Source organism: Sylvia atricapilla, chromosome 15 (genome assembly GCF_009819655.1).
Source record: "Sylvia atricapilla isolate bSylAtr1 chromosome 15, bSylAtr1.pri, whole genome shotgun sequence".
Taxonomy (NCBI): domain Eukaryota; kingdom Metazoa; phylum Chordata; class Aves; order Passeriformes; family Sylviidae; genus Sylvia; species Sylvia atricapilla.
The window spans coordinates 15,682,879-15,700,687 of NC_089154.1; the positions used below are offsets into that span (position 1 = coordinate 15,682,879).

At 45.2% G+C, this 17,809-nt stretch overlaps 1 protein-coding gene and 1 long non-coding RNA gene across 2 annotated transcripts; one reads left to right on the plus strand and one right to left on the minus strand.

Annotated features, from left to right (window-relative positions):
• Positions 1–6,119: 6,119 nt before the first annotated feature.
• Positions 6,120–14,329, minus strand: GNPTG (N-acetylglucosamine-1-phosphate transferase subunit gamma). The gene is given in 12 exon segments (XM_066330338.1): positions 6,120–6,670; positions 7,800–7,881; positions 9,278–9,406; positions 9,666–9,748; positions 10,277–10,391; positions 11,189–11,282; positions 12,316–12,399; positions 12,538–12,592; positions 13,300–13,367; positions 13,604–13,658; positions 13,737–13,969; positions 13,971–14,329. Coding segments are annotated over 12 exon segments (1,467 nt in total). The 5' UTR covers positions 14,315–14,329; the 3' UTR covers positions 6,120–6,545.
• Positions 14,330–17,276: 2,947 nt separating this feature from the next.
• LOC136368228 (uncharacterized) lies at positions 17,277–17,809 on the plus strand. Its single transcript, XR_010744808.1, has 2 exons — positions 17,277–17,574; positions 17,653–17,809. It is a non-coding gene; the product is annotated as an uncharacterized lncRNA (long non-coding RNA).

Genomic DNA, 17,809 nt, shown 5'->3' on the forward strand with positions numbered 1-17,809 from the left:
GCCGAGATCCTGAATCATTTTTATCCTGGTTTCTAACAGCACAGCTGGGAGCAGGGAGCCCCTGTGCTGCCCCTGAGCCTCAGCCCTGAGCCTGGCACAGCAGCTGGGCACCGGCTTTGCTCCAGCACTGGGACAGCAGCAGCACGTCGTGCACGCAGTGCCAGCTGGAGCTGCAGCTGCACTCTGGGTTACCTTCCAGCTTCCCCAAATTGAGATGTGCTTCACCTGCTGGCTGCAGAGCCAGGAGCACAGCCACAATTCATGCCTCCTGCTCCCCTCCCTGCCACGCTGTTCTGTTTGCTCTGCAGGCCAGGAGCTCCCCAGTATGCTTCTGTTCTGCTCCTACTGACCTTCCCTCGGGGTACCCTCACCAATTGTTGGCATCCTGGGTACAGGACTGCTCCTCCCTGTGGGACAGACACCTCGTGGCTTCAAGGACAGACTCCGGTAAGATTACCTTCTGTCCACATTTCACTCCCAGTGCTGAGCAAAGCATGTGTCTGCTCTTATGGACATCCTGAGCTCGTTCTGCTGTCCACAGGCCCCACATGGAAGAATAATTATGTCAACCACAGGAACTGCTGGAACCATGGCCCCTTGCCTGAGCCTTCATGAGTTACAGGATCAGCCTCCTACAGCACAAGCTCAGATTCATAAAATGATAAAGGTTGAAAGGGATGTCAAAGATCACTCTGTTCCAACCCCCTGCCATGGACAGGGACACCTTTCACTGGAGCAGGCTGCTCAAAGTCCTGTCCAGCCTGGCCTTGAAGGAGAGTTACTTCATGTACAGAAGAGCCAAAAGCTGTGCCTGGGCATCATGAAATGACAAAAGCAGCCCAGCAGCCTGAGCCCAGGGAAATGCAGAAGCAGCATCCCAAACTGCTCTCCTCCAAACGGGCATCACACAAAACATTCCAGGGCTAATGGACAGCCTTCCCTGCTCGGAGACAGGAATTACACAGGTCTTGGCTGTCAGCAGGACATTTACACAGTTACAATTTGCCATAATTATCACTGCAGCGACTTGTTAAACGTCCAGGAAAGCAACTGAGGGATAGACATCAACCAACACCCCGTCCTTTGGATTAGCCCAGTCTGCTGGAACAGAAGATCTCAGACAGCAGCAAACCCTAATGATGGGCCTGATCCTGGGAAAGGCTGAACACTCCCACCAGACAGGAGCAAAAGCATCGGGTGTGTTGCAAACCGAAGTCCTGCCTCAACTCATTAGAAAGTTGAAACAAAGTCTTTGCAAGCTGAAGCCAGGATATCCACAGGCACTGCCTGGAATATTAACGATTTAAAAATCTCTTCAGGAAAGAGAGGGATTTATAAGGACAAATGTCCACAGGAGGTCCAAACCCAGCTGGGCTGGTGCAGCCAGAGCATGTTCAGCCTGGCGTGGAGCCCCTGCCAGCAACACCAGCTCTCCAGGGCTGCTGGGAACCAGCACTGGCAGCAAAACAACATCAGGGAAGGCCCATGGCATCACCCTGGTGTGTGCACACCCTCACGGGCAGGCAGGACACTGAGCACAACACGCTCAGGCTCACTTTGAACCACACACCTTTGTCAAGGCTGTGCGTTTCCTGTTATAATACACCCTGATCAGCATTACTTTAACCTGCCCCTCTGCCATGTCCACACTCTGCACGGGCTGGTTCCTCACCTCTGTACCAGTCTAGGGGCTTGTTCTGGGAGACTCAGGCACCACCTGCCAGCGCAGTCCTGAGGTCAAGTAGTGCCAGGTGACATCTCACTTTATCCCTTCCAACAGCTCTGACACACACGGTTTATGAGCAGAGATGCTTCTGTTCACCAAATCACCTGTGGATATTTTAGGTGACAGCAAACCTTCAAACACTCAAGTAATTTGTTCAAATAATTGCTCTAAAAAAAATCTACCCTGCAACTCAGAGCCCTGTAAGTCTGTCTTCAAACGACATTCAGAAATGATCTGGGGTTCACCACCCCAGCAGGAAGGCTGCTTCTCTTCTGCCTGTCACCATCAGTTATCTAGGGCTGATGCCATCAGGATGTGTTGCCAGGCAAGTGCCCCTGTCAAGGGGCTAGGCTGGTGTTTTTTGGAAAGGCCACCTTCTGAGGACACAGTCAGGAATTCAAAGTCATCCATCTCCAACTAATACACAGCTTGTCAGGGTTATTAACAAGTTCTCCTACAAGGCAATGGCTCACAGGTGTAGCTAGCAGGACTACAGTAAACCTTTTTCTATGATTTATTAGCCCACAGAAATCAAATATAGCGATAAAACCACATAAAAATATCCCCAAACCAAAATTTTCAATAGGATGTTTGGGGTTTTTTGGTTTTGGAGTTTTTTTGTGGGGGTTTTGTTTGGTTGGGTTTTTGTTTGTTTTATTTTGTTTGGTAAAATGAAGGAAGATGCAGCCTAATTCTCGGAGACAGTACCAAGTAATTTAAACCCAGAAGCCTTACAGGCCATCAATTAATCACAGAATAAATTAACAGTGGAGGAGTACCCCAGGCATACCAGTTCTCCAAAAAAACTCCATGCCAGGACTGTGGAACAAGCAGGTGTGCTAACTAAGGGCACCTGTTATTCTGCTATTGATGCAAGTATTTTGAATTCTTGTAATGCAACCTGCTAATCTCATTGTGTCAGGTAATTAGCTGAGTCCTTTGGGGTATTAATGGGCTAATTATACAAGTATTGTTGTTTTTATCATGAACTACTGCAGATAGCACAGAGACTGTGCCTGGGCTCTGATTGCTCACTGCTGTCCTCTCATTCTCCCCAGCTTTGACTTTATGCCCACTTTGGGTGTCACTGAGAGGGGCAATTATTGCTCCTCCTCTTCCTCTGCACAGAAGCATTTCAAATGAGACCAGTTAAGCACAGACCCGACTCTCAGCCAGATCCAGCTGCCGGGGGCAATGCTGGGGACAGCTTCTGCAGAAGACAGAGTGCTAATTAAGCTCCCCAGGAGCCCCCAGCGATGGGCACCCCTTGTAGGGTGGGACAAACAGTCTCCTGCACATCCACAGCTGCTGCTTTGTTCACCTCAGAGCCAAGCACGACCCTGCAGAGCTGATGGCACCACCACAATGCCCTGTGAACACCAGGCTGGCATTCTCCAGCTCCTCCTCTGGAACCTTGAACATGAAGGACTCATCGTAGAAGGGATCTATCATGCCCCGCGTGCAGGAAGACTTCTTGGGTTTTGTTAATTTTAATCCGTGAACAAGCTGAATTTTCACAAAGGGATCTGCGGAAAACGGAGCCCAGCTGGGGCCGTGGCGGGGGCGGCGCTCAGGCAGCGGGCTGGACACACCCGGGTCCGGCATTTCCCCGCCTATTCGCTGCGATCTTTGGGAGGTCGGGCGGTTCTCCGCCCCCGAGCTCACAGCCCGGGCTGCCGGGCGCCTCGGGGACGGGCACGGGGGGCTGCTGCAGTACCGCTCTGTGTCCACATGGCGGCAGCACTGCCTTGAGCGCGGCCCGGGGCTGTCACGGGCTCCAGCTGCAGTACCGCTCTGTGTCCACACGGCGGCAGCACTGGGGCACAGCGCGGCCCGGAGCAGTCACGGGCTCAAGCTGCAGTACTGCTCTGTGTCCACAGGGCGGCAGCACTGCCGCACAGCTCGGCCGTGGGTCCCATGGGCCAGAGCTGCAGTACCGCTCTGTGTCCACACGGCGGCAGCACTGCCTTGATGGCAGCCCGGAGCTGTCACGGGCTCAAGCTGCAGTACCGCTCTGTGTCCACACGGCGGCAGCACTTCCTTGAGCGCAGCCCGGGGGTCCCATGGGCTTGAGCTGTAATACCACTTTGTGTCCACACGACGGCACCACTGCCTTGAGCGCAGCCCGGGGTGACCACAGCCTCCAGCTGCAGTACCGCTCTGTGTCCACAGGGCGGCAGCACTGCCTTGATGGCAGCCCGGGGCTGTCACGGGCTCCAGCTGCAGTTCCGCTTTTTGTCCACACGGCGGCAGCACTGGGGCACAGCGCGGCCCGGAGCTGTCACGGGCTTAAGCTGCAGTACCGCTCTGTGTCCACACGACGGCAGCACTGCCTTGAGCGCGGCCCGGGGCTGTCACGGGCTCCAACTGCAGTTCCGCTTTTTGTCCACACGGCGGCAGCACTGCCTTGAGCGCAGCCCGGGGGTCCCATGGGCCAGAGCTGCAGTACCGCTCTGTGTCCACACGGCGGCAGCACTGCCTTGAGCCCGGCCCGGGGCTGTCGCAGGCTCGAGCTGTAATACCACTTTGTGCCCACACGGCGGCAGCACTGCCTTGAGCGCGGCCCGGGTTATCACGGGCTAGAGCTGTAGTACCGGTTTCTGCCCACACGGTGGCAGCACTGCCTTGAGTGCGGAACGGGTTATCACGAGCTTGAGCTGCACTACCGCTCTCTGCCCACACGGCGGCAGCACTGCCTTGAGCGCAGCCCGGGGTGACCACAGCCTGGAGCTGCAGTACCGCTTTGTGTCCACACGGCGGCAGCACTTCCTTGAGCGCAGCCCGGGGGTCCCATGGGCTCGAGCTGTAATACCACTTTGTGTCCACACGGCGGCAGCACTGGCACACAGCGCGGCCCGGGGCTGTCACGGGATAGAGCTGCAGTACCGCTTTGTGCCCACACGGCGGCAGCACTGCCTTGAACCCGGCCCGGGGGTCCCATGGGCTCGAGCTGTAATACCACTCTGTGTCCACACGGAGGCAGCACTGGCACACAGCGCGGCCCGGGGCTGTCACGGGATAGAGCTGCAGTACCGCTCTGTGCCCACACGGCGGCAGCACTGCCTTGAGCGCAGCCCGGGGCTGTCACGGGCCAGAGCTGTAATACCGCTCTGTGTCCACACGGCGGCAGCACCACCGCACAGCCCGGCCCGGGGCTACCACGGCCTAAACCTGCAGTACCGCTCTGTGCCCACACGGCGGCAGCACCGCCGCACAGCCCGGCCCAGGAGTCCCACGGGCTCCAGCTGCAGTACCGGTTTGTGTCCACACGGCGGCAGCACTGCCTTGAGCGCAGCCCGGGGTTAACACAGGCTCCAGCTGCAGTACTGGTTTGTGTCCACAGGGCGGCAGCACTGGCGCGCAGCCCGGCCCGGGGTTACCACGGCATAAACCTGCAGTACCGCTCTGTGTCCACACGGCGGCAGCACTGGCACACAGCGCGGCCCGGGGTTAACACGAACTGGAGCTGTAATACCGCTTTGTGTCCACAGGGCGGCAGCACTGCCTTGAGCGCAGCCCGGGGTTAACACAGGCTCCAGCTGCAGTACCGCTCTCTGCCCACACGGTGGCAGCACTGCCTTGAGCGCAGCCCGGGGCTGTCACGGGCCAGAGCTGTAATACCGCTTTGTGTCCACACGGCGGCAGCACTGCCGCACAGCCCGGCCCGGGTGCAGTACCGCTCTCCGGACAATACTGACCCGCTAAATCAACCACCCCTGGAAAGTTCTAGTCCAGAACGCATTACCCTTGAAGGTAATGTCTACATTAATGAGCAGAATTACACACACAAAGAAAAAAGTGCAAAACACAATTGTATAGTAATGAATCATTCATTTACAGTTGTCTTCAATATGAACTGAACACAATCTGTAACTACAAAAATGTCAAAGTCACCTTATGCAGCAATTTCAAAGACAGTCACATTCGGTATTTTTTATTAGAACAGTCCACTGAGAAAAATCATCCATGGAAAAACGATCAGTTCCATAAAACTTATCTTAAATTCAAGCTGATTTACAAAACAATCCAGAAACTACAGATTTTCCTACCAGAGTAAATTACTCTGGCAAGACCAGCACAGAAGGCAGCATGAAGAAATCAAGCTTGCAAGACGAGGCTGCACAGAAACTAGACATACAGGTCTTTTCCATTACAGTGTCAGTCTGGATTTTAACCAGCTGAACGCCAGCAGACTTTGGTCAGCTCCCTGCACAGCCCTGCTCCTGCCCTCAGTTCTCTCTGCAGCTGAGAGGAGCTTTGCTCCCTTGGGCTGTACCTGAGCCCAGGACCTGCCTGGAGAACTGCTGCCAGTCACTCATGGACCTCTGCATTTTCCCTGAACACAACCATAGCAACACGCCCGTGCCCAGTGTGAAAAACGAGTCCCACTCTCTTTTTAAAAATTTATAAGTTTAATAAAAAACCTAAGAAAATAGACAAATTAGGAGACAGAATGAGCGAAGCCTCTCAGCCAAGGGGGCTTCACAAGGTCTGTACCTCCCCTCACCCTTTTAGGACTTCTGTCTTTAAGGGGTGCTGTGTTGAATATTCAGTTGATGTTGATCAAACATTCTTCTTTTTATCAGTTTTAAGTATTCCCGATCATCTTATCGAATAGATTTATTCTGTGGGTGGCTCCACTCAGTCAGTTACATGGGTGTGAATTTTCTTCTGAGGTGTTCTGGATCTTTTCATTTGATCACTCTGTTTGCTTCAGGGCAGAAATTCAAGGAGTCAATAATACCCACAAGAAGGGAAATCATCTTTTTGGCATAAGACACGCTCAGTTTAATTTAAGTTCTGTACCACCCAAGTGTCTTCATACAGTGTAATTCCAAATTCCTGTGTCGCCGTGCAGATGCTCATCATCCTTTGACCCATTGAGAACTGATGCCACTGCAGTTGCTGGCTGGTGACTTACATACTCAGCACTGGTATTTCCAGCTGTAAAATGTAATTTTTTAATGAGACATCAGTTATTTTGGCATTTAAACACCAAAACGTTTTTGTCACAGAATTCACTAAATAATTTTGAAATAGGTAATCTACAGTAAACTGAATTCTGCTTTTGATTATACAGTGCTAATCTGCAATAATTTAAAGAACTACTGCAATAATGAAAGAACTAACAAACGGCAAATTTGAAAATACTGTGCAAATTACACTGTTAATAGTTTAAATGTGCAGATAACATGTTCTACAAGATTTTTATGAGTTTTTTCCTAGAAAAGTTTCTCAAAGCAAAAAGAAAAAAATTAAGTGTGTCACTAATTTTAAGCTAATTTAAGTAGCTCAAGGGTTCTTTGTTTTGTTGAAATGCCAATTCAGAACAGACAATCTGTAAAAGAAAAGATATATGTATTTATGTATATACATGTATGCCTGGACATTAAATTCTCCTTTAACAAGTAGTTCATGTAATAAAGGGCATGATGCTCTGGAAGGAATGAGGGAAAACAAACAAACAAACAGAAAACCAAACTACAAATCCCTCCAAAAAAAAAAAATTTAAAAACAACTTGTCTGCAATTAATCCAGATAAGCTGTGCCCCTTCACAGCCAGCACCAGACTTTCCTTATAAAAACTTCATGTGATATGGTACTTACCTAACAGAAATCAAAGAGAGGGGAGGAAGAAACAGGCAGCTTCAAAAAAGGAAGAAAACAATCCAAAAAGACACAGAGAAAACTTCAAGGGTTATTAAACAAAGCAGGCCTTGTGGTTAAAATACAGAAAGTGGAGTTTCTTACAAGACACATTTGTGCTATTAATGGTATAATATAATTTTCCTTTAAAATTGGCATCTTAAGGACTGGAGACAAACTTCAGTAACAACAGCAGTCAAATTTTTTCTTTAAAGCTAGAATTTGAAATCATCAACAGGTTTTTGAGGACAAGTTAAGTCCTTGTGGACAGGAATCAAAACCTAAGTACTTATTTAAAGCTTTGTCTACTGAATTTTACCTCTGTATATTCCAGATTATTTAACTGTTGCTGTAACTGAACACAACACTGGGGTATTCACAGTCTGAGCAGGCAACAACGGAAAAAAATGTTACCAAAAAAACTCACCAGAACTTCCTTTGTATGCAATACCATGCTGATCTAATAAAACTCTGAGGTTTTTTATTTCTTCAGAAAGTCGTTGGTATTCCTAGGCAAGAAAATACATTAAAAATAGTTATCCCACTTTTCAAATACATACCTAAATTGAGAGCTTTTAAGAAAAAAAATGCCTCTGTGCACAGCTGTCACACCTTTTGGCTTTATAGATCTTAAAATGCTTGTTCCATGAGCACAGTAAATTTTAGAAAAAGATAAATGTCTGTGTTGCCAAAAGAGGAGCCAGCTTTTTTCAAGCCCAAGAGTAAAAATCAGGAATGCTTTCTGAAACTATTTCAAATCCGTCCTGTAACTAGCATTTTATCATAGAACAAAATCTAGGGTTTGCTTCAGGACTACCCTTATTTTATAATGATCATAATTCTGCAATCAGCTCCACAACTCTTGACCTAGTAACTTCATGTTCTTGCTCTCAGCAGTTTCTGTTTGACTGACAGACAGGGGTAGTTCTTAGTTCTTTTGAGACTCAAAGCCCATACCTGAAATCTCAGTGAAGCCCCTATTTTCTGTTGTGTTTTGGTGTTTACATGAATAAAGAGTGAGCAAGAGAATAAGTATTTAAGAATCTCTGGTTACCAAACCAGCCAATTTATGCCAATTAATCTACGATGAAGCCAGAAGAAAAAAAAATAGAAATTATTAAATACTGTATTGTTAATGAATGGAAAAAAAATCATGTGACTGTTCCAGCTCCCATGAGATCAAAATGGTGATCTTTACATTCAAGTATATTCAGCTTAACCATGGTTTTATTTGGTTATATTCATTAATTACTACATGGTATTTTGTCTTTGCTACATTTTGCAAATAAAGACAACAGCAACTGCTTCTCTGAATTATAATGAATGAATTCCCTTCCACGCTCTTTTTCTGATGGTCAGGCTGTACTCTTTTAGGCTGAGCACACCTTCTACCTCTATTTTCTCCATTCCAATTCAGTGGCAGAAGAACTGTTCACATACACAGGAGTCATTCAGAAATGATACAGCCATTCTGCCTTTTGCTTGTGCAACAGCCAATGCATTCTTACACCAGTCTGGGTAATTATCCACAGAGAGAAGTGCCAACACTCTCAAGGCTGGTCACGCATTATCCTGCTGTAATTCCTTCCTGTCTCCAGACTGATATTCCCCAGGAGTACCTACAAGGTGTTCATAACCCAAGTGCATACACTAATTCCTTCATACCCCCATCTCCTTACTGGGCATTCATTTTTGCTGGTTTGTTTTTGACTTAGAGTCTAAAATAAAGATACCAAATCACACTATATGTGGGCTGTTACATACTGACACCAGAAAAGATAACCCCATGAAGTGACTCAGCTGAATACCAAAGGCTTACATCAGAGATTACACAATGCTCTCCCACTGATACTGTCACACAGTAAAAAGGTGGCAATTCCACACAGTAAATATTATGCTCTATACCTTACTGCACTTCTCCACTGTTTCAAATTCCAGAGTTATTTTCTTACTCTGTTTTTCAACTTCGTTCTCTTCTGTTGCTTTTAGAAGTCCTGCTTCCTCAAAAATCTCCTTTAGAATTTTTTTGTAACCCTAAAAAAGAAAGTTTGCAAAAGGTGACAGATCAATCAATTCTAATTCAATTCTTATCTCTGCCCGTAATTTGCACTGGCCATTCCAAGTCCTCAAGCTTCATTACCAGTTCATACAGTAGCTACAAAACACAAAAATTACTATTTGCCAACTGCAGAATAAATGCATCTACACTGAAAGGAGAAAGTACAGAAGCCAGGTTTGGCTATTTGACAGTAATTGTTTTTTTACCAAATAGAGCTGGAAAATATTAATAAACCTGGTCAGTTATTAGTTCGTCGTACAGAAGCTGCTCTGCTTCATCCCACTTCCTTTGCAGTGCCTCAGTCAGAGTTGGATAAACTGAAAAATGGAAGTTAAACTGTGTAAAAACCAAGAGCACTGTCCTGCATTAGTTAATTCCTCCTCTAGTACCATGCAAGAACATTTGTTTTAAGAACTCAATGTTTCTATACAGCACAGTCTTTACTGCTTTTAAGAGCTGGGCTTACATTTAAATTGCACTTCACACATTTAAAGTTTCTCAAGAATCGCCAGAAATTTTTCTTATTTCCAGTTACAAGGCCTCTTATTCCTTTGCTCCACATAATTCTACCTGAGCTTTTTTGTAATGTAAGTAAATGAGCAGATACTACAGGGTTTATTCCGACAGTGCAAAAAAAGGGGAAAAAATCATTCACTGGGTCTACACTAGCAATGACTATTTGAGAAATACCCACGTGTTATAATGACTGGGATTTAAAAACCACTTCATATTATAAGGTAACATTTAATCCTAATTTACATTAAGGTACTAACACAACCTAAAAATGGACACTCTAAGGACAGTGTAACATGCCAACTGTTCCACAAAGTATTTTTAAATCTTACCTAGAAGTGAGTGGGGGTGGCACACAAGAGGAGTCTCAAACGTCAGAGAGTAAACACAAGTACTTGGCTCAGACACATAAGCCAATTTATTGCTCTTTCCACAAACAAGATGAACCTAAACAGAAGCAAAAACAAAGCTGAGCAAAAGTCTACATGAAACAATACCATCACTGATGATCAATCTGCTGCATTCCAGTGTCAGTAGATACATTTCTGTACATAATGTCATGTCAAAGCTTCTAGTGCCTCTTTATTTTTTCTGACAGAAACGGCACCAGAGCAAGCACATTGTCCATTTATTTTATCAAATGTGAAAGTTGTTTTCTCTAATGGGAAATGACTCTCCCCACCAACCATTGTTCCTTGGACTACTGAGCACCATATTTCCAGCAAGAATGAGAGTAAAAAGGACAGTGAACAGGACACCCTTTAGAATCTCATCTAACATAAGCACAGTTTTCTTAAATTTTATTTCTGACCAATGTGCTAATTTAAGAACAGAAGACGCATCCAGACTGCAGAGAATTGTTATCATCTTTAGATCTGTTCCCTCCTTTTGCCTGGATGTTTTTAATAGGCTGGCATCTTTGAATTCAATGAAGAGCTCTTTTTCTTTATTTTGCCTGACACAAAACACAAAGCACTGTACTGTATTTCTACAGTAGTAATTATACCTATCAAGGAAAAGGAGTTGTAAGTAACCAGTGAGAAAACATACGTAAATATCTTCAAAATTTTATCCCAATTCTAGCTTTCCTCCTCCAGTCATTCACATAGTTCCTGCAGGAATTCATCTTTATGCTTTCTATCACAGCTTAAATGATGACTCCTTCAGGGTAGCAGTGTTTCTGTAGTCAAACAAGTGTATGCAGAGTCATGCTGTCTGAATTAGCACAGTCTGAGTTATTGTACCTTTGTCTGTCTGCTCTTAGTTTCGCAGGAGTCTCCTTCCCTCATCCACATTCCAACAAATGTGTTGTTCTCAATTTCCCACTCATGCCAGATTCTGAAAAAAGAGGACACTGTTTTGTTTAAAGTTACTGGACAGAAAAAGATGAACCCTCAGGAAGAAAAGCAACAATACCCTTATACCATGTTCGATTTAAGTGTATATATTTCGGTTTTGTTGTCTTAGTATTTCCCTCTCCTGCAGCTGGCACCTTGAAAGCAGCACAGTTTGTTATCCAGGCTGCTGTATAAGACACTTTAATAACACTTTTTGAGAGCAAAGTTTTGGATCAAATTTCAGTCAGCAAACCATTTGCACTTAGAAATCTGGTGTTTAAGTCCAGTAAAATGCAGTTTATACATCAATCCCACAACAAATTCCATGAGGCTAAGTACCCTGTGCAACTCAAGTTTGTTTGCAGGATTTTTACTGCTGGTGAGAGCACCTACAAAACCTAGTCTACTTCTGCTAATCCTAAATTATACCCTCAGCATGATGATGAACCAGTTTCCTCACATACTGCCTAACCATTCTGCACATAGCAAAAAAAGAAGACAGCTGTATACAAAATATCTAGAAAAGCAATGGTCTGGTTTATACTTAGATTTATTTTAGGTGTTATGATTTGGTGATATTATGATCCAGGGTCTTTAAATACTTTGGGACACTTTTTTGGGGATCTATATTGAGGGTTTTATAACTTTTTATAATGTTTAACAACCATTAGGCATAAAGCACTCTTTTCAGTTTGTAATTTTTGTATTTAACTCAAACTCCAAATAGTTAATGGATATGAAATCTGTACAAGCTGTAGTCAGACATTGTTGAATTTCTCACATGAATACATCACACTTGCAGCTGGCATTGGTTATTAATCAGTCTTGAGCTAAAATAGGAGGTTAGTATTTATCAACAACAACAAAATCTGAATTTTTCAGGACAGGGTATTTTTATGTATAACACCTTGGGAACTACCATGACCTAAGCTGATCAATGGTAGAATCTTAATTTAAAATCTGCCTCCTTTTGGCAATCTATGAAGTGGCCTGCTGACAACAGAGCTAAAACATAAAAGGTCTAAATGCCTCACCCTAAAATCCCACTATAGGCATTCCATCGAAAAGTCTGCTCATGCTGAGTGACATTATGGAAGGGACAAAACTCATACTTGTACCTTAAGAGGAGAGAAAAGAAACAGAAAATAAGAAATGTTTCAGACTGGAAAAAACTAGTTAAATTAAAATTAATTAATTTTAACTAGTTAAAAAACTAGTTAATTCCTAGTAAGTATATAAACAAATCCATTACTCACGTGGATTCCACAAAACTGAAACACTTGCCAGCAAGCCTAAAGAGATGTGCAGGGCCTAAAAATATCACAACATGACATAAAAGAAAAGTAATGTTTCGGTTAAATTTAAGCAGTGACAAAAGTGTGAGGAGTATGTGACAAACTTAGTTTTCTGCTGTACATAAGGAAATTTTTATCTTCCAATAAGCATTACTGTAAGTTCTCACCAGCACTATACTGGTTTGCATCATGTTCTTTAATGTTTTTTATTCCCACTACCCAGTGAAATAGATAAGCCTCTTTTGACAACAAAAATGAGAAACCTGTGTAAAAATAAACATCTGGAGGCCAGATCCATGAAAGGAATCATCAGTGCAGATCCTGCCAAAGTCTAACATTGAAATCTCTGAAACTCTCGATTGGCAGTTGTCTGTCTCCAAATTCATCCAAACTCTGCAAGTTTATACTAGTAAAGCCCATTTGTTCAAAATGTTGACAGTGCTGCATATTTCAGTTTCACTGAGATTCTCAATCTGTATATTCTTTTTCACTGTTTGCCTTCATGGTCTGATCCAGGTAGTACTCAACAAGAGAAACCTTTTGCTGTCAGACACGTCAGAGTTGCAATTCTATTCTTGTAGTACTGACTACAATTCGGTTTTGTGTGCATAAAGTCGAAATAGACTATTTGCACTGCAAACAGCTGTTGCTGAATGATGTAAACTGTACCAAAAAAAGAAAAAGAAAAAAAAAAGAGAAAAAAAGAGGAACGGTTGCATCTACCTGATACTGCAGATGGGGACATCTTTGGCTGCAGCCTATTTGTCTGAGGCAAGAATGGGTTATTCAACCTTTCAAAAGAAGGAAGGTTACACGTTTAAGGCACAGTTACACATCTGGCCGCACACACGCTCCTCCGTGCATCCCAGCGCCGAGGGCCGGGGCCAGCAGCGGGGCTGCGGCAGCGGCCGGGCCCTGAGGTCCATCCCCGGGGGAAGAAAGGGTCTGGGGCGGGCCCGAACACACAGACCCGAGCCCGCCGAGCGCCCGGACCGCGGCACCACACGGCGAGCGGGCGGCCACGTACCCGAACGTGTTCGGCTCCTCCACGATCTTCATCTTCCCCGCCGAGGCGCAGAGACCTGCCAGGAGAGAGCAGTTGGCGCGGCGGAGGCACGGAGCGGCCGGCTCGCCCGCCCCCGCCGCGGCCCCTCACGCACCCAGCGCCGCGCCCAGCGCCGCCAGCAGCAGCCGCGCCGCCATCGCCCGCCGGAAGCGGAAGTGCGTCACCGCGGGGCGGAGCCTCGGCCCGGCGCCGCCATGGAGCGCGGCCGGCGCCGCGGCCGCCGCGGAACCCGCAGCCTGGAGACGTTCGCGGCGGAGGCCGAGGCCGCGCTGAGAGGTGCGTGAGGCGCCGCGGGCACGCGTCCTGCCGGGCCGTGCCGCCGCGGCCGGGCACTGACGTGCGCCCGCTGTTTGCAGCTTGTCTGGAGGGCGAGAGCGCCGCTGATGATGGGGGCGCTCGGGAGGCCAAGTTCCCCTGCCCCCTCGCCATGTGGGAGCTCGGACACTGCGATCCCAAGAAGTGCACCGGGAGGAAACTGGCCCGGAAAGGGTTGCTGCGAACCCTGCGCCTCCGTCAGAGATTCCCGGGCGTCGTCCTCAGTCCGCTGGCTACGGAGTATGTCTCTGCCGCTGACAGGTGGGCGCCCGTCGGCTGAACCGGGGCGTGGGAGCCGCAGGCTGAGGGGGAGTGTTTGGTACAAATACCGTCCTCATGCTGTGTGAGGGAGAGCATTTTAACCCTGATTCGTGGCCGAAATTCATACGGAATAACATTGACCTTCTTACTACATTACACTGGTACATGAACGTGAGAAACAGAGCTGTTTTATCAAACCAGCTTAACATTTTTACACAGCTGGTATCAGATGAGAAAAAAAGCTGTAGATCCCAATGAAAAAGCAAGGTGCATATCTTTTAGGTTAATCTCCTCAGAGCATGGCCCTGTAGCTACTGTGTCTTTTATCATGCCATATTTAAGTTTTTCGGTTAGACAATACAGTGCGTTACAACCAGAAAACTTTTTGCGGAAAATGAGAATTTTCTTCAAGTGTGCCTGCAGAATTTTTATAAAGATACACTTACTCAGAGAAAAGATTTGTCTCTAGAAGCAGAGAGCCTAAATCAGCACTTTGGTGTAGTTTCATGTGTGAACATTACTATTAACCACACTGCCCTGCCACATTTTTCAACCTAGAATTAGTCACATTTCATTTTGAAACATACAGATAAACCTTTTTTTTTTTTGCCATTTGCATGTTTGGAGGAAGACCTTGCTACTGTTCTTTCTCATTCCATCTCTGTTGAAGGTTATTTAAAGCATAAGGGTTTCAATTGACAAAAGTAGGGGCTGTATGCAAGTTTGTTGCCAGTATAAATCTGCAATTGGAATTCTCACTTTATCAGTATAATGGTGACAATTTTCCAAATACAGTGACATTTCCTTTTTTCCAGGCACGTCATTGCTCAGAGTGGGATTGCAGTCATAGATTGCTCATGGGCCAAACTAGAAGAAACTCCCTTTACAAAAATGAAGGGCAGTCGCCTGCGGCTGCTGCCGTACTTGGTGGCTGCAAACCCTGTCAACTACGGCCGGCCCTGCAAGCTGTCCTGCGTGGAGGCTTTTGCTGCAGCCTTTTGCATTGTTGGTAGGCTCCCTTTGTCTGATGTGAATTGGGTGGCTAGCAGTTCCTACATCCTTCATAAATCAGAAGGGATGATCTGCAACAAGATGAACTGCAGTGCTGTCAAATGGGTCATGGCTTTCTTGACTCTGCCATCAGATTGTCTAACATTCTTCCAGGTGCATGTTATCAGTGGCACTGAGGTAGCTGTGGAATATTCATTTCAGCTAATAAACAGAACACAAACTGATAATCCTCGTTTTGTCTGGATGGTGCGTAACATTAGAAAAACTGTTAAAAAAGAGAGAGAAGGCAGAACACAAATCCTTAGGCCCCTTTGCTTTAATGAGAGGTAGCAGCTGGCTGTTAATAGGGCAAGGTCTGTGCAAGAACAAAGGAAATTGCCCCCTCTTGTGATATTTTCCAGACTCATCACAACTTTGACAAGGGAAATGCTCTACCATACTGCAGACAAATCTTATCTTCTGGAAATACTGTGTGTACAGCTGGTCATGTACTGAGGGGCCGTGGGACCTAGAGCTTGAATCATTCATTACCTGTACAAAGTATTATTATCTAACACTTACTAAAAGGCTATCAACTACTCTTGGATTCAGTTCCATGTTTCAAGTTTAAATATTTGTAGTCTTTCCAAAAGTTTTAATCCCTGAACACTGAAAGCAACACTGGCAAACACCTTTCTATTGTATTGACATGTATGCATGTACTGAACTGGAAACACATAAGCCAAATGAAATCTCACACTAAAGAAAACTGCTAATTTATTTTCTGTTTTAGGATTCCCAGATCTGGCCACCATTCTTCTAAGGAAATTTAAATGGGGTAAGGCATTTATTGACCTGAACAAAAATCTCTTGGAAAAATATGCAGCTTGTCATTGCCAGGACGATGTGCTGCGCATCGAGAATGAGTTTTTGGCCTGTGCCCAAGACAACAAAGATGAAGAAGTAGGTAAGAGAAAAACACAGGAACACTACACATGCCCTTTTTGTAACTAATTTCTTCAGAGTCTTTTCCTTGAATCTCATAAAAATATTAGCAAGGGGGAAGATAAGTGCTTTGCTGATATATGTGGTGTTCTTATACTGTGCTAAGTGTGCCTCCTTGCCCATTTTTTTCAACTAAAATAGCTGAAAATGACTAAAGCAATTTAATGCTTGAAGGTGTGTATTCACAGCTGAACTGTGAAGCAGTTACCCTTACTCGACTAACCAAATTGGAAAACTTAAGAGAAAAAATAAAATATGATGCTTCCTTGTTTTAGATACAGATGTTCAAAGCAGAGTACAAGTAAAAAGACTGGTAATTGAGAAGGAACTGAGAGAAATAGAGGCATACAGTCAGACAGCAAATTAGTTATGCATAAACCTAAGGACCTTCAATAGACATATTTATATAGTCCTCAATCAAGATGCTTAAAATCAGACCTTTAAAGATAATTAAAATAATTTATAAGTACAAGTAGCTTATTCCCAAACTCTTCTGGTAATTTATTGACATCCCAGTATTTCAGGCTGTATTCACAGTGAGTGTTTGGTCTCGTGCAAGACAGCACAAAGGCAGGCAAATAATCAAGAACATATGAAAAAATATTATCCTAATTAACATTTTCCTTCCACAGTGGTTAAGTCCTGTAAAATAGGCCAGGGGCTCATACTCTAAGATGGTCAGCAGCCTTTAGTTTCTCTAGACTTTGATCTCTTTGCCATGATACTGAATTAAACCATCCTCTTGGTGGAAGCCTAACTAGTTAAACTGAAGACAGCTCTGCAGGGGTGACCCAGCAACGCCAGTTAAAGCACACTTCCACCTACAGCCCTATGTATTTTCTGGTTGAACTGCAAAACCAAGGCTGTCATGCCTTGTTTAACTTTTCTGAGGCAACAGTTCTTCCCAGCTACTTCAGCCAAAGCAAGCCCAGCCCTCAGCAAGAGCTAAACCTCAAGAGCTGCAATTCACTTGTCTGTGGACATCAGCTAACTGATATTGCTTTTAGAACTTAAGCCATGTTTCTTACCCAAAGCCTCAGAAGCCCACTTACACAATCTGACAACCTCTATTGTGGGGGATGTGGGAAAAGAGGGACAAGCCTAAACTGAGCAGGCAGGACTTGGGTTATTTTCTCAGCTCCCCTGGTTTCTCTTAAAACAACTACTTAAACTTATAAGAAATATGAACTAGACTTTCTGTGCCTGCCCCTCCTTCCCATTATGTATGAAAATGAAGGCAGACAATTAAAAAAATGTTTTTCTTTTAATCTTCTGCAGTTTTTCCTTCTTTTTCCAGACCCATTTGATGTTGATTTAGAAAAAGAATTTTCTAATCCCAACAGGCCAGTCACTTCCTCAGGGTAATGAAATTTAATTTAAATACTAGTTTTACTTACTTCAAGTTATTTTGCTTTTATAATCTTGAAAAATGTTTCCAGTCCAGCACAAAGCAAGGAAGACTCTGAGGAGGACAGCGTGAGCGATCCAGATAATGCCACTGAAAGCAGTGAAAGCACTGATGAGAGCAGTCCAGAAGAAATAAAGATCCCCAATAACCCCAAAGAGTTGTAACATCTTGTATAAAGAATTTTTTTT